Source organism: Sarcophilus harrisii, chromosome 4, assembly GCF_902635505.1.
Source record: "Sarcophilus harrisii chromosome 4, mSarHar1.11, whole genome shotgun sequence".
NCBI classification, from domain to species: domain Eukaryota; kingdom Metazoa; phylum Chordata; class Mammalia; order Dasyuromorphia; family Dasyuridae; genus Sarcophilus; species Sarcophilus harrisii.
This window is the reverse complement of record NC_045429.1, coordinates 57,223,929-57,245,720: the sequence shown is the minus strand read 5'-3', so window position 1 is coordinate 57,245,720 and position 21,792 is coordinate 57,223,929. Positions and strand designations below refer to the sequence as shown.

The 21,792-nt window shown below is 33.8% G+C and overlaps 1 protein-coding gene across 1 annotated transcript in view; it reads left to right on the top strand.

Annotated features, from left to right (window-relative positions):
• Window positions 1-21,792, top strand: part of NME7 (NME/NM23 family member 7) — a 150,799-nt gene that overhangs the window by 37,784 nt on the left and 91,223 nt on the right. Inside the window, exons 4-7 of the mRNA XM_012547661.3 lie at window positions 817-927; window positions 3,045-3,095; window positions 4,664-4,871; window positions 6,629-6,734. Of these exons, the coding sequence (XP_012403115.2) occupies window positions 817-927; window positions 3,045-3,095; window positions 4,664-4,871; window positions 6,629-6,734 (476 nt within the window). The remainder of the gene's footprint in view (window positions 1-816; window positions 928-3,044; window positions 3,096-4,663; window positions 4,872-6,628; window positions 6,735-21,792) is intronic.

Below are 21,792 nucleotides of genomic sequence, written 5' to 3'. Positions count from 1 at the left end.
CCATTAAAGTGGTTTCTGGAAGAAAAAAATTTTCAAGGAATCATGCAATGGGCATAATGAGATTTACAACAACAAAAATTTACTTGTTTCTATTTTATTGTTAATGGGTTTCAATAAGAATTTTCTTTTTTTAAAAGAATGGAAAAACAGACTTCAAGATGACAGGCAATGGGGATGCAGTGGATTATCTTGGTGTCTTCATTGTCTGATCAAGTTCTAAGAGCTCCCCAATCATCTTTATGGCCATTAGAACAAATCATTCTCATTTGCCCATTTTGCCAAGGGAAGTCTTTGCATGCTTGAGACATCCCCCGTAACTCACAGATAAGTTTGAGACCTGTCAGTTACTCTCAGCTTGGTTTTACCGGGGGATGGTTAAGTATGGTTAAGTATATACTAACAAGTCATAATGCAGTTAATAAGCTTTCTGTTCTATAATATATAATCCACCTTAAGCAATAAAATATTCTTCAAAGACTGATGTTTTGTAGTTTTATATGTTTTATAGTTTTGTTTATGTTGTTATATAGAATTGTTTGTATGTTTTATAATTTATACTGTTATATAGTATTGTTTATATGTTTTATAGTTTTGTTTATGTATTTTGTTTATATTGTTATATAGTATTGTTTGTATGTTTTATTATTTATGCTATTATAAAGTGTTGTTTATATATGTTTCGTAGTTTTGACTTTAGCACTTTTCAATGTGTAAAAATTTCCTTAATAGGTATCTGTTCATTTGTGTGTGTGTGTGTGTGTGTGTATTTTACTGGTAGTTTTCCTTTTTGAGATTTGTCTCCCATTTCTTTTATAGGACCCTGGCATTACTTAAACCAGATGCAGTACCACATGCTGGAGAGATAATTGATATAATAAATAAAGCTGGATTTAAAATCAGCAAACTCAAGATGATGATGCTTTCAAGGTAATTTGCTGGTTTTAAGGTTCAGGCTTTTTTTTTTTTAATGCATAGATGGCTACACTCATTGTGGTCTGTAGAAATTAGTGGGGATTCTAAGGAAATAGAAGAAGAATCCCAAGGGCATGGTGGTTATTTTCTAGTCCTGAAGCCTGGCTTCTGTTTTGCTCGGCCTGGCCCCAAGGACCAGAAAGAAAAGCAGTGGGAGGGGAGGAGGAGTTTGTTGGTCATTGACATTATCTCCAAGTGAGACCCTCAGCAGGGGGCGGGGCCTTGTTCAGAGGTCTTCAGGGGAATGCCAGGAATGGTGGTCTTGGGCCCTCCTCCCATTCTGGACATGGCAAGCCTGTGTCTACGTTCTCTCTCAGGTCAGATGCTAAGTTCCATCAAGGCAGGAACCATGTGTTACTTATACTTTGTGCCTCAGCTAGCACTCTACTCCCAGTAGAGAAGGAAGTGTTCACTGGACTGAAGTTACTATGCTTCTAATAATGTTCTGACATTGACCCAAAAGTCACTTTCTTGTTTCTTCTAACTCTTTGTCCTATTTTTTGGCCCGTGTTGATGTCCAAAGTAAGTTTGATCCCTGTTCCTCACAATGGCCTTTTATATATTTAAACAGCTCAAATGCTTCATCTGGGTCACATTCATACTTACTAGCAATATGGTCAGGGCAGGTCACTGAACCGCTATTTGCCTCAGTTTTCCCATTTGAAAAATGGGGATAATGATAGTATTTCCCTCACAGGGTTATTGTGAAGATCAAAGGAAATCAATAAATGTAAAGCATTTAGCACATAGCAAATGCCATATAAATGTTAGTTGTTGTTGTTATTATTTCCTGTCTCTTAATCTTGTCTAAATGTGGTCTAAAATTGCATTAGCTTTTAAAGCATTCACACAATACCTCATTGATTCTGCAGTTAGTAATGGCAATATTTCACATTTATATATTGCTTTGAGATTTAGGAAATAGTTTTTCCTGTAATAGTCGTGTGTGGTAGATAGAACAAATATTATTTTTATTTTTTAGATAAGGAACAGAAGTTTAGAGAAGGCAAGAAACAATTCTCAATCCTAGCCCTTGGGAATAGCAGGGCCAAAGATTTCTACTGAGTTCTTCAGAGTCCAAATTCATTGAGTTTTCTATTACACTCTAGTTCTATTATTCTCAAGTAGTTACCTGGGACCCACAAGTCTTTTTCATGTGAGCCAATGCCTAATCACTTCTTTCCCAGTCTGTAGTTATCCAGTTGACTTTTTAAACCTTTTCAATCCTCTTGCCATTCCTACCCTTCTCTAAAAGCTTCTCAGTATGGCTATTGGTCATGCTTATTGGAGAACCCTCTTCATCTCTGTCTTCAAAATGTATCTTCAAATTAAATTTCAGGCCTTACCTCTTTGTCCCACCTCCCCATCTCTCCAAATGTTTGTGCCTCTGCCCTGAATTTTACTCTCACTCACTTTGTCCCCATTTTGTATTTGCCTATATGCACACACTGTACCTCTTCTCATAGAATGTGAACTCCTTGTAGGCAGGGAGTCTTTTTATTTTAATCGTTGTATCCCCAGAACCCAGTACATTGTTTGCCAAATAGTACATGCTTATAAAATGCTCATTGTTTGATTTTAGAAAGATTCACAAGACAACCCCATAGAAAGAGCTATCAAAAGAAAGTGACTATAATATAATCTTTAGTTGCACTTGAGGCTTGAAGATGACTTTGTATTTCTCTTAATTCTCTCCAATTCAGTGGTCTGGTGAACTCTTGAAGACAAATTATTACTAATGGACAAATGTGAGACTTGTTTATTTAGTGATTTCTCTGATAAACATCTTAAAGAGGAAGATCTTAGTTAAAAGCATCTGGAAGATAAAAAATTAGTTCAGAATAGCCAAGTTAATTTGTAGTAGTTCTTACCTAGACAATGACTTGGCTTAGAGATTTGTGTTTAGTTTTTGACCTGGAAAGTTTGGAAAAAAGTCTCAACAGTGGTGTAGCTTTATAAATTAAACATAAATGGACAATGATTGTCTAAACTTAATTGATAAACTATCAAAAAGTGACAAAATGGCAGTTAACTATTTGTTTTTAATAACCATTATTTGTATTATATTACAGGAAAGAAGCAACAGATTTTTATGTTGATCATCTATCAAAGCCATTATATAAGTAGGTATTAACATAGGGAACTGACTATATATAAAGGAAGTCTATTCCAATCTTGTCTTATTTTAAAAGTTTTGTATGTTGTTTGTTCTTCATTTGTGTCATTTGAAGAATTTTGTAAAGAGTGCAAGTGCACTAATATAAAACCATCTTTTGAGATCATTTTTTGAGTCCTTGAGTTGGATAAAAAGAATCCCTGATATGCAAGTCATCATATCCTGCATTTATTGTATATTTAGAAAAGCAAGCTTTTTTTTGGAATGTATAATCTTCATATCTATTGAGAATTCCTTGCTTCCAAAAGAATGTGATCAAATTTATATATTTTCTTTTCGTTTTAATCAACATGTTTTTGAGAACCTCCCTTAATACAATACAATGCTTATAATGTATTTTTATAGTCATATGGTGGATAGCATCTGTTGAAGGTTTCCTCTCTGTAAAGATTCTAGATGTTTAACATGTAATTCAAATGAGACTCTTAGAACTAAGCGCTAATCAAAATTCACTCAAATTTGGGTTCTCATCACTTTCCCCCCTGGTTTATTCTAATGACTTCTCTTTGCTTTGAAGATAGGTCTTCTCTTCAGTGTATCTCCCTCCCGTTCACTTACCAAAGAAATCTAAGAGTTCAGTCTTGCCTATGGTTGTGGGACATTAGAAAAAGTATATAACCTTTCAGGGCTCTAGGCAACCTTTGAAGATGATACGTTGCAAAGTTTGGCCAACCTTCATTATTAAAGGGATCCTCATCCTGGAGTTCCCGATACCAATGACACACAGAGTTCTAGTTCTCATCCCTATCCTGCTCATGTCAGGCGTTCTGAATCCTTTAAAAAAACCCATATTTCAAGGTTCTGAGGAAACACTGAGGCAGAAGCTGAGAATAATATGCTCTCAATGGGGTTTCTTTGATTGATCTTATAGACAGGTACCTGAATGCCTATTATGCTGGCTGTGTCAGCACCATGGCCAATAGATTGCTCTAGACTGGTCAGAATCTTGGTTGCTGGTAGGGGTGTTGTAATACAAAATAGTAGCTTATAGAATTAGTAGCATAATGTATGTTTATATTATATGCGTGTCATCTCTTCTTATTTTGTAATCTCCCCAAGAGCAAAGATTGGATCATTTTTTATCTTTATGTTTCCAATACTACAATAATTCCTTATACATGGTAGTTTTAAAAAATAATAGAGATTTTAAAAATTGAATTGATTAGTATCTTAGAACATTAGGACATTAGTATCTTAGGACATTTCTTTAACGCCAAATCAATTTATTACCTTTTACAGCAAGGAAGATATCTGATAATGGCTTTCTACAAGACATATTATTATAGTGATTTTGCTTCTGTTTTTTAAGTCATCTGACAATACCAGTGATATGTGAACAACTAGACTATCACAAAACTACTTAATTATAAAATGCCGGCATGTCCATAGTAAAATAATACTCAGTAACTTTTTTTATAGATAATTTATTTTGCAGTTTGCCTACAATTTAATAGATTTTCCATGTTGAGATACATTCATTGGTTAACATATATTCCTCAAAAATCTATTTTGCAGTGAGCTTATCCAGTTTATTACAAGTGGTCCTGTTATTGCTATGGAGATTTTAGGAAATGATGCTGTCAATGAATGGAAGAAATTAATAGGACCTGCAAACCCTTGTGTAGCTTGTACAGATTTTCCTGAAACCATTAGAGCAAAATTTGGAACAGATAGTGTAAGAAATACAGTTCATGGTCCTGATTCTTTTGCTACTGCTGCTAAGGTAAGGATGTTTAAAAAATGTCTTTGAACATAGCTGTGCTTTTCATTATTGATGATTATGCATTGTTAAAAAAAAAAGGGGGGTTATTTTGAAAATAATAAACATGTTTGTAAAAACAAATTTTTTTTAGGTAAGGAAGTATTTCTTAAAATATTGGCATATTTAGAGAAACTATTGAATTTTGCCCATTGGTCCTCTATAAATATTTCAGTATAACAACGCAGAGAAATTTGAATGCCAGCTTTTTCCTCAGTAAAATTTTTCATTGTCATCATAGAGCTTCATCTTGACTATGGCTTGGTTACAATGAATGCAGCTACCACTATAATACACTCCTTTAGGTAGAAATCTATAATAAATCTGCATGTACAGTATTATTACCTTCCTGCACATCCTTTATCTTATTCACCTGGAAGTTAGGTGATAAGTAGAAGTAGTTTCCTGGAGTTTGTGGGTAGGATTTGGCTAAGTCACAGAGTGAGAAGCATTATATCACTTTTTCAAATGATATATAAAAGGAGACATTTTTGTCATTTGTAACGAGAAGTAAGGATACTGAATATTTCTTAACCATACAAAGGAATAATAAAGAATAAAGTTAAATCAGTTTGTTAAAAGGACTTTGCATTTGTGAATATGATATTCTCATTTCATTGCAGCTTAAAGAAGTTGTACTTTTACTAAAATTGATATCAGCATAATGCCTAATATTATTGGATAGTTTTTTTTTTTTAAAGTGGATCATTCTTGAAAGTGGATCAACTTTTTATTTTATTGGATTAGTGTATAAAACCACATCCAGCTGACCCGAAGAATTAAAACTTGGCATAGTCCCTTGGCTATTTGAGCCTTTTAGTAGGCCATTCAGATTACTGCATGGTCTGTTTGATGTCCTAGGCAAAAGAATAATGTAGCCAAAATACCAGCATGGAACTAGAGAAATTTAATTTAATTAAATAATTAATATAGTCACTATAATTTAATTAAGTAATATATTCACTATATTTGGCTCAGCTTCTTGCCCCCAGTTAAAAAAATAAAACAAGTAAGTGTTGTGAAAGGATTGCTGAAGATTAATTTCTTTTCTTCCACAGAAGGCCAAGATTTAATTTTTCTGATGGATTCTGTTGACAGTCACATAGAAATTCCTACTTTCAAACACTTATTTTCTCCAAGGAGAATAGATGCTAATGTTGATTTTTTTTTCTAAAATTCATTTTTTGTTAGTTTTGGGAGTTTTCCAGTGAAGAGATACCTGTTACCATTTTAGACCAGTAACAGTTGTGCATTTTAGAGTCTTAGAGAGTTGTCTGAAAATTGAGAGTTTAAATGTTGTGCTCGGAGTAACAAAAGGTTCTGTGCCCCAAGAGATATTGCTGTCTTCAAGGCTAGTCTCTCTACATGAGACTACATGATGACTTGTCCCTATCCTTCAACATAGTATTTTAAAAATATATTAGGTAAGATTTGTTAACCCAAGTCATACTTTATTCATATGTCAGATACCCAAGTCATATTTTATTCATATGCCAGCTTAATTCATATTCTTGTTAATTGACATTAGTTTGTGGACTCTACTACATTTATTACTTGTAATTTGTGTAATTAATTCTTATTAATTGCTTATTTATACTAGAATCCTTGAGACAAATGAGTTATTTTTTAAATAGTAAATTCATTTTTATGTCACAAGATTATTATGGATATTAGAATTTATAGAGCACCTGTGACATCAGAAATCTAATTTTTGTTTTTAGGAATTAGAATTGTTCTTTCCCTCAAGTGGAAGTGGTGGCCCAGTAAATACTGCAAAATTTACTAACTGTACTTGCTGCATTATTAAACCTCATGCTATTAGTGAAGGTAAGTATTGTATTAAATTGACTTTATGGAACAATTTTATTTTTAGAGGCATACTGGTATCTTGAATTTGCATTTGTTTTCCAAATAGAAATATATGAGAAAGTTTCACTTTAGAAAATTTTTCTTTCATATGCTAAAGATACTTTATGTGAATATTATTTATAATACTTATGAATTCATACAGGTGATAAAAACATAGAGAAGAAAAAATCAATCTGTAAATTTTTATGTTTTTAATAAATTAATTCCTCCCACTTTTCATCCTTTCAGTTATGGGCCTAAATGGTTACAAATGATATAAACTTAATACATTTTTCTTCCTAAGGAAATTTTTTTGTTAACTTTAAAAAAATTTTGTTTGCTTTTTGGACTTGAATGTATTAAAAATGTCAGGATAAGAAAAATTTGAAATAGCAAGTCAGATAAGGTTTATTCAGAGAGTACAGAACTAAGGAAAGGGAGGACTTCCTAGGATTGTCCCCTAGGAAACAAATAGCTTTGGGGAGGAATTTTCAGAACAGTATCCCTCAAACTAGAACATGGAGCAGACTTTAAGGAAAAGTAATATTTTTAATGTCCATAATTATTCTTGTAGCTAGATTAATTTCTTTTCTTTCCCAGAATGCCAAGATTAGTTTTAATTTTTTTTTCCATTGGATTCTGCTGACAGTCACACAGAAATTCCTATTTTCAAACACTTATGTTCTCCAAGAAGAGTAGATGCTTTATGTTGATATTTTTTTAATGCTTTTTTTGGTAAGTTTTGGAAGTTTCCCAATGAAGAGAAAACAACAAGTTTTTTTCTAAGTTTAGCCTTATAAGGAGGGCTAAGCAATTTGTTTTAGTCATGAAGTGAGCTTTCTTCATGCCCAGTTCCACAGAGCAAATTGTAAATAGGGTAAATTTAAATAAACTCAAATGTTGGGGCATATGCAATCTACTTTGAGGAAAGGCCATTTCTAAAATGGAGCCATATAAAGAGTGAGAAAATGAAGAGCATCTATTTCTTTGCCTCCATATTCTTTATTTTTATGTTTTCAAGTACAATAAAATGTGGATTAAAGAAATAGGGATAACTTCCTTGAGTGAGTTTAGAGGTAAAAGCAAAAGAAAGTCAATTGAAGCTTCATCACCAATTAATATGGACAAGAATATTCCTGAGATATTCTGCATTTTCCAAGTAGAAAGAAGGGCTTTGCCATAATGTGTTAAACTTCTTTTGGATCTAAGTCTGAGTGACTGGCTGGCTGACTGCTGGGTCAAACAGAGTTTTCTTAGTTTTTTTTAATTCCATGGAATGCTTAGAAATTTTGGAACAACTACTTCAGAACTTTACATTATTCAAGGGATATACCTGGGCCCAAAGAAGAGAAGGAATGCAGAATGGGAGAATTGGGACACATAAGTCATCATGATCCTCCCCTTGTCTTTTCAAAGCTGCCATTCCTGTAACCCCAGCAATGTGTAACCACCTAGAACTGCTTCCGTGCCCTCTTGTTTCCAAATAATGTTTCTTCTTATGTGATGGATTATTGATTTCTCAGCATCAACTTGTTTATCTTGGATCAAAATGAGATCAAAGAAAATAGATCAAATATAAAATCCCAAGAGCATTTAATTTACGTAGCAAATTTCAAAGCTTACAATTAAAGCAAGGTACAATCATCCTTACACAAACATCAATGCTGGCAGATTTACTGTTGTATTGTAACACATAATGATCACAAAAAAATACCCCTTTTTTTTTTACTTATTAAAGTTCCATGGAATATTTATTTTTTAAAAATTTAATTTAATTTAATTTAAAAAAAAGAATAAGAAAAAAGAAAAACAGAACAGGAATACAAAACAAAAGAAAACATTATCATGTGACCAGCAGAACATCAGGAAGTATTCAAAATACATAACAACAAATTACCAGATCAAGAAAGTATGTGTATGTGTATGTTTATATATATAAGAAATTGTATTCATGAGTGTCCATCTTTTCTATACTTCCTTGTAAATTGTTTTTTGTTCTCTGATGCATTTACATTATTTCCCCCCTTCCATTCCTCCCATTTCCAAGCAAGCTATAGTTAAGAAATGATATATTTATGCATACATATGTAAATATATATACCCCCCACACACACACATAAAATAGCATCTTTCTTATCCCTGTGACTTTGCTTTAATTCTGCTTATAACTTATCTTGCTATTACTTCAACCTCCACCCACCCATAGATCTTGTCTTCTTCCCTCACCCTTTACTTAGCCATCCACCCATCCCTTCCCCTTTATTTCTTTATAGATTTTGCAGGGTGCTAAACCCTTCATGATATATTTGTAGCGATGCCTATTAAACCCATTCCTGATGAAAGTAGGCTCTGAGAACTATGAACCCTCCTCCCTCTAATGCTATCTGTTCTTCCTCTGTACCTCATTTGTAAAACTTGATTGTTATTTTTACCTTAACTCTGCCAATCTTGAGCTACCAAATCTTAAACATATAGTTTACATTTTCCATATTTAAAAAACTCCATAAAGCATTTGTCCATGCTTATTTCTTGAAATTTTCTATTAAGTTTGGGTTTCATTGATAGAAAGACCTGAAAATCTGCAAGTTCATTAAATGTTCATTTTTTTCTCATTCAATATTATGGATAATTTTGCTAGATTTGATATTTTTGGTAACAGGCCTAGTTCTTTTGATTGTCAGTAGATATGATTCCAGGACCTGTAATCTTGTAGCTGTTGATAAGTCTTGTGCAATTCTAATTGTAGCTCCAGTATATTTGAATTGTTTTTATTTCCCTGTTTCTTGCAAAATTTTCTTTTTGGGAGTTTCAAAATTTAACAGTAATGTTTCTGTGTGTTTCCACAAAGGATCTCTTTTTATGGTGGTAATTGGTGCATTTTTTCTATTTCTACTTTGCCCTCAGTTCTATTACTCCAGGACAATTTTCTTGGATTATTATGTCAAGGTTCTCTTTTTTGGTCACAACTTTCTGGTAGTCCAATTATACTTATATATTTCTCATCTTGATCTGCTCTCCAGATCTGTCGATTTTCTTATCAAGTGTTTCACATTCTGTTCTATTTTCTCATTCTTTATAATCTACTTTGTTATTTCTTGGTCTTTCATAGCTTCACTGGCTTCCCCTTGCTCAATTCATATTTTCAAATTCATATTTAAATTATTTTCATCTTTGAGATTCTGTATCTCCTTTGCTAGTTGGTAACTTTTTTTCCATAATTATTTTGTTTTTCTTGGATTTTTTCCCTCATTGTCTCTCATTTGATTTTTGAATTATTTTTTTGAGTTCTATAAATTCTTTTTGGACAGGGAACTATTTCACATTACTCTTTGGGGTAGAAGCATTTTTTACTTCAGTGTCCTCCCCTAAAGATGAACCCCAGTTTTCCCTGTTCCCATAGTATATTTCTATGGTGAGGTTCTTTCTTCTCAGCCTTTCATTTTTTTTAAAATAAGAGATACTAGTCTATGCACTTTAATCATAAAGTAGGGGGAATGGTACCTCAAGCTTCCCTTCAACTCTTCCCTCTGACCAGGAACCCCAACCAAACTCCCTTCCATGGAGTATTTCTAAAAGCATCTAGTTCTCATTGCTTTTTATCTTCCTTATCTGTTCAACTTCTCATTAGATAAGCCCTGTCTATTTTACAAAATGTTCCAAAGCAAACACCAGATGTTAAACCACCATAGGAAGAAAATGATGAGATTCTGTTTTATGTGTATTTGTCTATATATAGAGAGAGACATAACTTTCCTTTATCTTTTTACAAGCTACCTTCAAGTTTAGGCCTTTCAATTTGTTTATCTTTCATGGTTTTTTTCTTACCTTTTGATTTTAAATTTAATTTTTCTAATGTCTCTTCATTTTCACTTTCCAATTCTGTAGTTTTACCTGTGTCTATGTCTCTCTCTGTTTATTTTTGTCTTTTATTCTAGCATTCTCTCTTTGTCTTTATCTGTTTCTCTTTGGCTAGGCTTTATACTTTTTCCTTAAGATTTCTGATTTCTGTCTGTACTTTGATATTTTTACTAAATTCCGGGGTCATCCTTTTAGTCTTATTCTAGAGGTTCTTGCCATTGCAAAATTTACTATAATAAATTTCTTTTGTCAAGATTTTTTTACTCAGTTTCTTTTATTGTGAGAGGATTCTTTTCTTTGAATATTCATTTTTCCTTCCTCATTCACTTTTTGCCTTTCTTTATGTTTCTGTAATAATCTTTTTGTAGTGTCTTTGCTGTAAATATACTTCTTGCTATCATTTCCTTTAGACCTTTAGGTTCTATGCAATTTTTCTTTCTTTTTTTTTTCCCCCCCTAGTGCTTGCTACCTCTGATTTGCTTTCTCAGTCCCCTGGGGTTGGCTGAGATGCATTGGCTCTAAGAGGGTGAAGGTCATTCTTTGGGATTCCGGGATGTATTGAGAAGTCAGTGGACTTATTCTTTATTTTCTTGGTCCTCATTCTTCTTGGCTCCAGTCCTCTCTGAGACTGAATTTGCTCTGTTGCTGTACTGACAGAGATGGAGGTCAATTTAAGGTAATTCAAAATTATTGTGATTGAAATAGCATGTTACTATGTCAGATAAATCATGTTCCCTGAGCTGCATGGTTCTCACCTGTCGGGGGCAGTATGGTATAACATAAGGAGCTCTTGTCTTAGACTCAGGAGACCAGCTTTGCAGAGTGTGACCCTGCTTGTCATTTATCTTTTATTAACACCTTGGGAACTTGGGGTTTCTGGGACTCAGTTTCCTTATCCATAAAGTGAGAATAGTCACAATTGAATCATATACTTTACAAGATTATTGAAAATCACTTTATAAATCTCAAAATAATGTGTAAACATGAACAATAATTATTATTGTCATGGCCATTTAAATTGGGCTTTTCTATTAATACCCATAGAAGAAGAGTTATCATTTTTATCCACTGTTTGCAAATAAAGAAAAACTACATATAGTGTGCATTGGAAATTATATACTAAATTATTATAAATTAAGTATATACTTAATTATATACATGATAATTTTGGAATTCGGAATGTATAAAACCATTCAATTTTATTATTTGGGGCAGTCTTTAAATACTTAGGCCAGAAAAAGAGATGATTCTTTTTGCCTGCTTTTTTGATAGAATACAGATAACCCGCTGGTTCTTCAGAGGAAGTCAGTCAGCAGGATGAAGGAGTTTGGGGATTATTTTGAGACCATTCTTCCTAGAATTCTCTCCAGAAAGTGGGAGAGTTTAGCTTGAAGCAGAGAAGGCCAATGGGACTAGAGCTTTCTTTAGGAAGGATCAGACTCCCCCTCCAGCCAGAGCAGAACTAGGAGCCGGAGAGGGTAGAAGTTTCAGTCACAAATAGAAGCTTGAATTAAAGGAAAATTTAAGGTAGAATAGACTGACTTGGTACCATTAGTTGGTTCCTCATCTCCAGAGCTCTTCAAATAATAAGTAGATAGTGATTTCTCAGATATCTTGTTCAAGTATTTTTTAGACTGGATGGCTTCTGAGGGATCTTTCAACTCTTGAGATTTTGTGATTTTTGTGATGCTACAATCCTTTCTTTATATTCAAGATTTGGATACCAATTTCCCTGTTAATTGACAGAGGGAACTGAGTCTGGGAAAATGCAATTGTTCTATACCAAATTTGTTTCAATTTTGGACCAGTTTTGTCAAATAAAAGTTTATGCTAATGTTACAGTATGATATCTCAGAGAAGGATGACACACACATTTCCTTCCTTTTTAGCAAAAATTGGATGCTATAAACCCTAGAAATGAAATTAGGAGGGAAAGCCCTTTTTTACAAAACAGTTTTCATTCTTATAATATTGAAGCATTCAGTGCAGGAACTGAAGAAATCCTCTGCCCTGAAGCTGGCTGTTAAAGCACAGATTTAATATAGAACTTGAGAGGAAAAAAAAAATGTTTTTCAAAGCTGTCTTTAAACCTTTCCTAATGTTATTGGTCATTCCTGTTTATATTTTGAATCACAAGATTAATCCCTTGCAGATGAGTGTGGAACAAGAGAAATGGGTTGGGTGACAATGTAAAACCTTTTACATTCAATCAGATATTTGTTAGATTTATTTCATAAAATATTCAGGATAATTTTTGCAGTTTACATTTTTATGTCATTTTACCCATTTTTGTCTTGTCTTTTTAAAAAGTTCTGGATCTTTCTGATATCTTTTAAAATCCTTTCATCTCCTTTTCCATCTATTCATAATAGATCAATTATTAGTCTTTTCCTTTTTAAAAATTATTTTGTCATTCATCTTCAAAAGATGATAATATGATAATACAAATAAATTGGAATAAATTCCAATTAAACTGTGAAGGTGGCATTTACTCATTGTACTGTTTCCCAAGTTTATTAACTATTTCAAAAAATCATATATGTCAGGAATAATGATACTTAGAAAATCCCCAACTTCCCTAGCAGCTCAGTGATAAAATGAATACTTTGTTCTTGTTAAACCAGGAACTTTTCTGGCAAACAAAAGAACAATGTTGATGACCCTGAATTTTTATCTTCCTTTTCTCTCCTTGCCCATTGGTGGCCATGCTTCAAAATGTGAATGAATGGGGTAGCCTTGATCCTTCTGTGTTTGACTGTAAAGTTCAGATGAGTTCCCATCACTGAGCTACTAATCAAACTAAATAACCTATTAAACTACTCATGTTTGCTTAGCTCCTCAAATTAAATAAAATGCACTTACTAAAGATAAGACTATCATAGGTTCCTCACCTCAGTTGCATGCTCAAGAATAGAAGGCTTGGGGCCTCTAGCCCATGACATTACAGAATGGAAGCAAGATGATGAGAAGGGAATGTAGAGAATCACAGCATTTCATTTGGACTCAGAAGGAAGCTCCGCAGGTTTCTGGTCTCTCTTCCTCCTTCCAGATCTCCCCTCTCTCTTGGCCCTTGTGATCACCTTCCTCAGAGCTTCTTAGCTTTTCCTGTCTTGGATCTCTTGGGTAGTCTGCTGAAGGCCACAGACTTTTCAGAAGAATGTTTTTAAATGCAAAATAAAGGGCAGAATTAAAAAATAAGTTTATGTAGTGCTTACTGCCTTAAGGGCTTTACAAATATGATCTCATTTGATCCTCACAGCCATCCTGGGAAGTGGTTATTGTTAAGTCATTTTTAGCTGTATCTTTATTTTCATGACTCCATTTGAGATTTTCTTGGTAGAGATACTGGAATGGATTAACATTTCCTTCTCCAGTCCATTTTACAGATGAGGAAACTGAAGCAAACATTGTTGAGTGACTTGCTCAGGATCATATAGCTAGGAAGTGTCTGAGACTAGATTTAAACACAGGTCTTCTTAATTCTAAAAGCACTCTGGCACTCTATCCACTGAGCTACTCAGCTAGATAAAATATAAAACAACATTAAATACAGAAAATTACAACACATATTAATTACATTGAAATGCGGTTATCAGTTTTTTTTAAGTTTATGGAACCAAGGTTAAGAACTCAAGATTCTAGACTCTCTGGTTTAACATCTTCAATAAAATGTGACTCCCAGAACTGAACGTAATAATTCTTTCAACAAGTACATATTAAACAAACACTTTCTGTAAAGCTTAAGGTTGTGTTACATTTTGGGGATACAGACCCCAAAATGAGACCACTCTTGCCTTCAAGGAACTCATGAGAGTGTATATATATATATATATATATATATATATATATATGTGTGTGTGTGTGTGTGTGTGTGTGTAGGGGGAGAACAACACATGAACTTAAATACTTTTCATTTCCTTTGTACATATTTTATTACTGCTGGGAGGGAGCAATAATAGCCAAAAAGATCCCAAAGATCTGTGTAAAAGGTAGTCCTTGAGCAGAGACTATAAACAGTGAGGATTATGAGGAGTAGAGATGAAATGGGCGGATGTGCCCTCCATGCCTGGGAAAAGGCACAAGGATGAAAAGTGAATTTGGAGTCCAAGCAACAGCAAGAAAACAGCAGGATCAGTTTGACTGAGATAATGCATGATTAGCTTGGAAAAGCTGGCCTGAGCCAGATTGGAAAAGACTTTCAGCATCAGGCAGAGAAGTGTTTGTCTGTATTGTCCTTGAGATGACAAGGAGCCTCCAGAGCTTTTTGAGCCAGAGGCCCAACTCCCACAGGACACATCAAGGCAATTGTCTCCCTGGGCCTGGACAATATGTATCTATTAACATGGCCTGATTTCTCATTAATTTTCTGTCTTTTGTTTTGTGCTGTTAAATCCTGTCCAGTTAGCAGTTTGTTGATCCCTCAGCTATGTTCCAGTCAAATTGCTTTTTAGCTACAGCTTCCCCTATCCTATATTTGTCAAGTTGATTTTTTTTGAGCTCCTATTTAAGACTATGTTTATCCTCATTATATTTGATTTTAATAAATTTAGTGCATTAGTTTAATCTTTCAATATTTTTTGATTCTGATTGTCTTTTAATATTCTTTCTGTTTTTCTGTCTTGTGTCATCAACAAATGTGATAAGCTTTGTTATTTCTGCCTTGATGAAAATTTTTTAATTGTACAAGGCCTAGAACAAATCCCAGAGGCATTCCACTTAATGTAGTGTCCTGAACTTTTTGTTGAATGAACTAGCATTATTTGGAGATCCATAGGAAATAATTGGAAAGAGCAATTGATCAGTTTTTTCTATCCTAATTGTCTCCTGAAAATATTTAGTGGTATTTGTTTTCTCAGTTAGGGATTTTGTAATCAACTTACTGCAGTACTTTTGTAGGAAAGAAAGAGACCATTGATAAAGCTTGTTTATTGGAGGATAATCTTTATAGCCAGTAGAACATTTGAAATGCAAGAAATGAAACAGAAAGGCCCTAATATTTGTGTCTCAACTTATATCTCCACTAGCCTCAGAATTCCTATTGAATTCCTAGTGAAGGATTGCAATACCACAAGTTAGGTGGCAATATTAAAAGTATGTATCCACTGACTGTATAGAAGAGAGAGTCAGAAGTCTATGATAGAAGCTTTTAGATGTGTCACGGAAACATCAGAGGGAGGCTAGCAGTCTTAGGAATGGAGTGCCATTTGTTGTGCAGTGGAAAGAAAGCTAGTTTTGTTGTCAGAAAACCTAGTTTGAAATCTTGCTCCATCTAGATCGCTCACCTGTAAAATGAATAAGCCCTGGCTCATTTTCCAAGTCATGTTATTATATTTATATGACATTTGTTACATTTCTTCCTCAAGGAAAAATGAATAAACTGACAGGTTGGATTATCTCTTCTCTATTGCCTACCAGTTGTGTTTTTGCTACTGTTAACCAATAATGACCAGTACCCCAGGACTGGTCATTAACCATAATGTTTAGCTTCTACAAAGGGATATTTACTTAGAAGATAGGATAGGACCAAAAATAAACGTATTTCCCCCAGACATTTGAGAGACACATTTATCTCTAGCCCCATATTGGTCTGTGGGGGACAGTGGAAGTATTCTTACTTTGTCTGTAGCATCAACCTCACCAAGTTCATGTTCCAGTTAGACTCCCGTAGACATTTAGAGCATTGATGTTGACCAGTCTGTAAAGCCTAGGGTAAAGTCTTGTGGAATCCCATGCTTCTAGATTCCTGGGAGTTTGCTCTGCTCACTTTTCAAAACCCACAAGTTGGAGCCTCCTTCACTATAAAACAAAAGACACTGGGTCAAGGCCTGTTTTGATGGGCCCTCTTTTCAGCCTCAGAGGGAAGAAGGTCTAAAGCTTCTTCCTTACAGTACTCTTTGTTTTGGATGCCATCAGAAGAGTCGAACCATGAACAGAGATCCATCAGGAGGGAAAAACCAGAGTGAACAAATGGGGTCCTGATCTACCAGAGCAGGAAGGAACCTCCAGTTCTGGCTTCAAAGTCAATCAAAAAGATTCCTCCTAACCACGTAGCTCACTACCACATTTTCTTTTCTTTTTTTATTATAGCTTTTTAATTTACAAAACATATGCATAGGTAATCTTTCAACATTGACCCTTGTAAAACCTTCTGTTCCAACTTTTCCCCTCCTTTCCCTCACTCTCTCCTTTAGATGGCAGATAGACCAATACATGCTAAATATGTTAAAAAGCATATGTTAAATATAACATATGTATACATATTTATACAGTTATCTTGCTGCACAAGAAAAATCAGATCTAGAAAAAAGGTAAAAAAAAAAAACCTGAGAAGGAAAGCAAAAATGCAAGCAGACAATAACAGAAAGAGTCACCACCACATTTTCCATTATATGTCATTGTGACTCTCCAGGATGAGGAGGAATATCAGAGGCATGTTGGGTATGCATCAGTTTGGAGAAGTCACTTGAATGCATGAAAAAAACCATTTATTAAGTACCTGCTACATGCCATGAACTGTGCTAAATACTAAGGATACAAATACAAATATGAGGTAGTCCCTTCTCTTGAAGAGCCTAAATTTTAATTAGAGGAAGCTCTTTGTATAGGAGAACATTAGCCAAAAAAGGAAATTTTTGTTTGAGTGGACGGGATATTGTCATACAGAAACATTTCTTGCCAAAAGCATGGGTTATATTGATTTGATTATTATTCTCAGAGGCAGAGATGATAGGAAGTGGAAACCCTGAAACAAGGATCCTCTTTCTTACCTCTGCTGAATTTGCAGGAATTTGTCATCTATTGGAACTCAAATTCTCTAAAAAAAATTTCCTTTGGGCCAAGGTGAACATTCTGTAATTTTGAAAAAGAGAGATGTTCTCAGGAGTTTAGAAATGAGATAGCATATGCACAGTACTTTGCAAACCTTATTTATCTAGCAAAGTGCTATATAAATGTTATTTATCATTATTATTAGTTGTCGGTATTACTTGGCAATATAGTGATAAATAATAAATTGTATAGGTAAGGAAAAAACAGCAATCAGGATATCCTAAGTAATTTTCTTTGTCTTCTAACTAACTTTATCCATTGCCTTGGAAAATGACCTTGAGGCATGTTCCATAGTAAGGAAAAAATGGAGCTATAGCTCAAAAGAATTTACAACTTCCCCATCAGGTTCTACATGTGAATATTAATCTTGATGAGATAGGGGAACTTCACAAGAAAGTTAATATGTAAAAATGGAGTTTCAGCTAACCAATATAGCTATGTAAAGTTGTGAATATGCATGTATACATTCTCCAGAAAACAACAATGATGACATAACTTGTCAACAAACTTACAGATAGCAAAGCTATTTCTATATACATTATAAACAGTGGTATAGGGAATACAAAGCAGATATATTGAAATGCATTGCAGCAGTCATAGTTTTCTTGGCACCAGTGTACTACTACAAACTTCCTTACAATTGACATTAAACCATTTATCACTACTCTTTGGGTCTTGGTTGATTTCACCAGTTATGAATCAATTTAACTATAATGTAGGTCAATTCATATCTCTTCATCTCATCCACAAAAAGAGCATGAAAAACTTTGCTGACTGCTTTGCCAAGATCTAGGTAAATCCTATCTATAGATATCTTCAGATCTAATATAGTGTCCAAAAAGGAAACTGGGTTAGTCTGGTATGACTTGTTTTCGTTGAAACCATCTAGTTCTTAGACTACTTCCCTTTCTAGATATCTACTAAACATTCTTTTAAATGGCACATCTAGAATCCACCAGGAATCAAAGTCAAAATCAATGCCTTGTAATTTGCAGTTTCCACACTATTCCTATTTTGACAATCAAGAAAACCTTGGTTCTTCTGTAGTCTTGTAGTTCCCTGGAGTACATGTGGTGGGAATACCAGCAGTGGCCCTTGGTGGCAGTTTCAGTCCAGGGATAATAAGGGGATTGGGCAACATATTAGAGAGAGATTACAGGGGGCCCTGGGCTGGCTCTGGGCACAGGACTGAGTGCTGTTTGACAACTCCATTATACACATTCAGGTTCACAGTTACAAGGGAGATGCAAGGGAGCTGGGATCCTGATCATAGTGCCAGGGTCAAGAGAAGCAGTGACTTCTTGACAGTAGCTATACTTTCCCCAAGATAACACTACCTTGAAAGCACCCAAAACTTGCAGATCTCCAGAACTAGCTCATAAAATAGCAGCACAATTTCATATCGAGTCTAAAGTCAAGAAATATGTAGGAAAATGAGCAAATAATAAAAAGAACCTAATCATTAAAAGCTATGATAGTAGCATGGAAGACCAAGACATACACTGAGGAGAAGACAAAATGAAAACAGCTGCAAGTAAAGTTCCCCCCCAAAATGCATATTGGATATAAGTCCAATAAGAATTCCAGGAAGATTTCAAGAAAGAGCTAAGAATGATAAAGAAAAATTGGGAAAAGAAATGAGAGTGATGCAAGAAAAATAGATTGAGGAGAGATAATTTAAAAATTATTGGATTACCTAAAAGGCATGATCAAAACAAACAAACAAACACAATCCCAGGCATCATATTTCTTTTATTTTTGTTTTTTTTGATTAAACTTTTTATTTTCAAAATATATGCATAGATACATTCACTTTTGCAAAATCTTGTGTTCCAAACATTTTCCCTTCCTTCCCCTCCACCCCCTCTCCTAGACAGCAAATAATCCAATATGTTAAACATGTGTAATTCTTCAGTTATCATGCTGCCCATGAAAAATCAAATCAAAAAGGAAAAAAATGAGAAAAAACAAAAATGCAAGCAAACAACAAAAAAGGTGAAAATACTATGTTGTGATCCATTCTTAGTCCCCTTTGTCCTCTCTCTCGGTGCAGATGGCTTTCTTCATTACAAGACCATTGGAACAGGCCATCTTTTAAGAAATTATTGAGGAAAACTGCCCTGATATATTAGATCCAGAGTGTAAAATAAAAAGTGGAAAAATGAACTGCTTATCTCTGAAAGGAAATCTCAAAATGAAAACTCTCAGGAATATTTTAGCCAAATTCCAGAGCTCCCAAGTCAAGGGGAAAATAATGTAAGCAACCAAAAGAAACCATTTCAGATATTGTGGAGCTACAGTCAGGATCACACAAGATTTAATGGGTTCAAGTTAAAGGAGTAGAGGGCTTGGGATATGATATTCCAGAAGGCAAAAGAGCTAGGATTACAACCAAGAATAACTTACCCAGCAAAACTGATTGTAATTCTTCAAGGGAAAAAAATGGACATTTAATCTAACTTTCCAGCATTTTTAATGAAAATTCCACATCTGAATAGAAAAGTTGACATTCAAACAAGTGTCAAGAAAAGCATAAAAAAGGTAAATATGAAAGAAAAATCATAAAGGATTTAATAAGATTAAACTGTTTACATTCTTATATGGGAAGATGATAAATGTAAACCTAAGAAATTTACCATTATTAGGATAGTTAGAAGGAATATACCTGAAGATAGAGAATGAATGTGAGTCAGTTATATTGGGACAATATAGAAAAATGAAAGGGTAAGAAAGGGGGAGGAACTGGGAGGAAAAAGAAGGGAGAGGTTTGTTAAGTAATTTTCAAGTCATATTCTCCTCTTTGTGATCTGATTGTGATCTGGGTTTTCTTGGCAAAGATCCTGAAATCTTTTTCAGGTTTGTCATTTCCTTCTCCAAAAGAGAAAAAAAAAAATCAAAAAAGGAGTAGAGGAAGGTGTCTTTCCATTATTTTTTAGGGGCCAGGTTTGTTCTTTATAATTTTAGGTTTTAATTGTTTTTTCCCTATATCATATTCATTGTTTCTTACACCATATTAACATCACATTATATTCATGATAACAGTTTGATTAGATATTTCGTAGCAAACATCTTTTTTATAGCCAGCTTTTTTTTTCTATAAAAAAGTGCAGTTTACAAGTATTTTGACATCTGTCAAGCCTTTCTTTCTATTAGTGACCTTAGCAATTCTATATTGAGATGAAAGGTTATATATATATTCTACTTACCTTCTCTATGTAATTCCAAAATTGCTTTTCAGAATGGTTATTTTAATTTATACCAACATTATTACATTTATGTGTATGTGTGTGTATTCCACATGCTCCCACAAACATTGACTATTTCCACATTTTGTTATCTTTGCCAGTTTTCTTGATGTGAGGTTATTTTGGAAATTTTTTGTTTTGATTTGTGTTGGTCTGAATTATGCATGATTTAGGGGTAATCTTTTATATGACTATTAGATTTCAGTTCTTCTTTTGAGGAGTGTTTGCTCATATCCTCAGACCACCATTGGGGAATGGATTTTGGTCTCATGCATTTCTGTTGTGTTTAAAGTCTTAGATAGCAAACATTTATCAAAGATATTTGATACAAATATTTTTCTTAATTAAATTTCTCTTCTTATGCAAGATACATTTAAATTTGTTTATGTAGAAGCTCTTCAGTTCATGTAATCAAAATTATCTCTTTTTATCTTTTGTTATTATCATCCCTTATTTGGTTAAGAATTTTTCTCACATGCATATCTATGCATAGCTGTTCTATTTGCTTCTCTTCTAATTTTTTGTAGTTTAGTCTTTAATATTCAGGTCATTTTAAATTTGTTGTGGAATTTTTTATAAGGTATTGATTTAAGCCTAATTTCTGCCAAACTGTTTTTTCATTTCCTAGAAGTTAATATTAAATAGGAAGGTTTTGCCCATTTCCATCCCCCGAGTAACATATGCCTTTGAGTTAATCAAATGATGGATTACTGAGCTTAATTATATGCTAATTCTTTTTTATTCAAATAAGTTCCATTGATCTATTGTTCTGGTTTTTTAAAAAAACTATCAAATTATTTTGACAATTGCTATTTTATGATATAGTTTGAGGTCCAGAATTGCTATTCTGTCTTAATCTTGAAATATTTAAACTAGATAGATAAACTAGATACTTTAGTACTTTATATAATACTTTAATATTGACAGCTGCATTCAGTATACCTTCCCTCATATGCTTCTTTTAGTGCCTATATGCAAATTCCTAAATTTCTGTCTCAGTGTCTGATTTTAGGGATTCCTTAGGTCCCTGGCTTTGCCTGAACCCCTATCCTGACCTGAAAAGAAGTAGCAGATTATGACTTTGACCAGCCCCAGAAAGAAATATA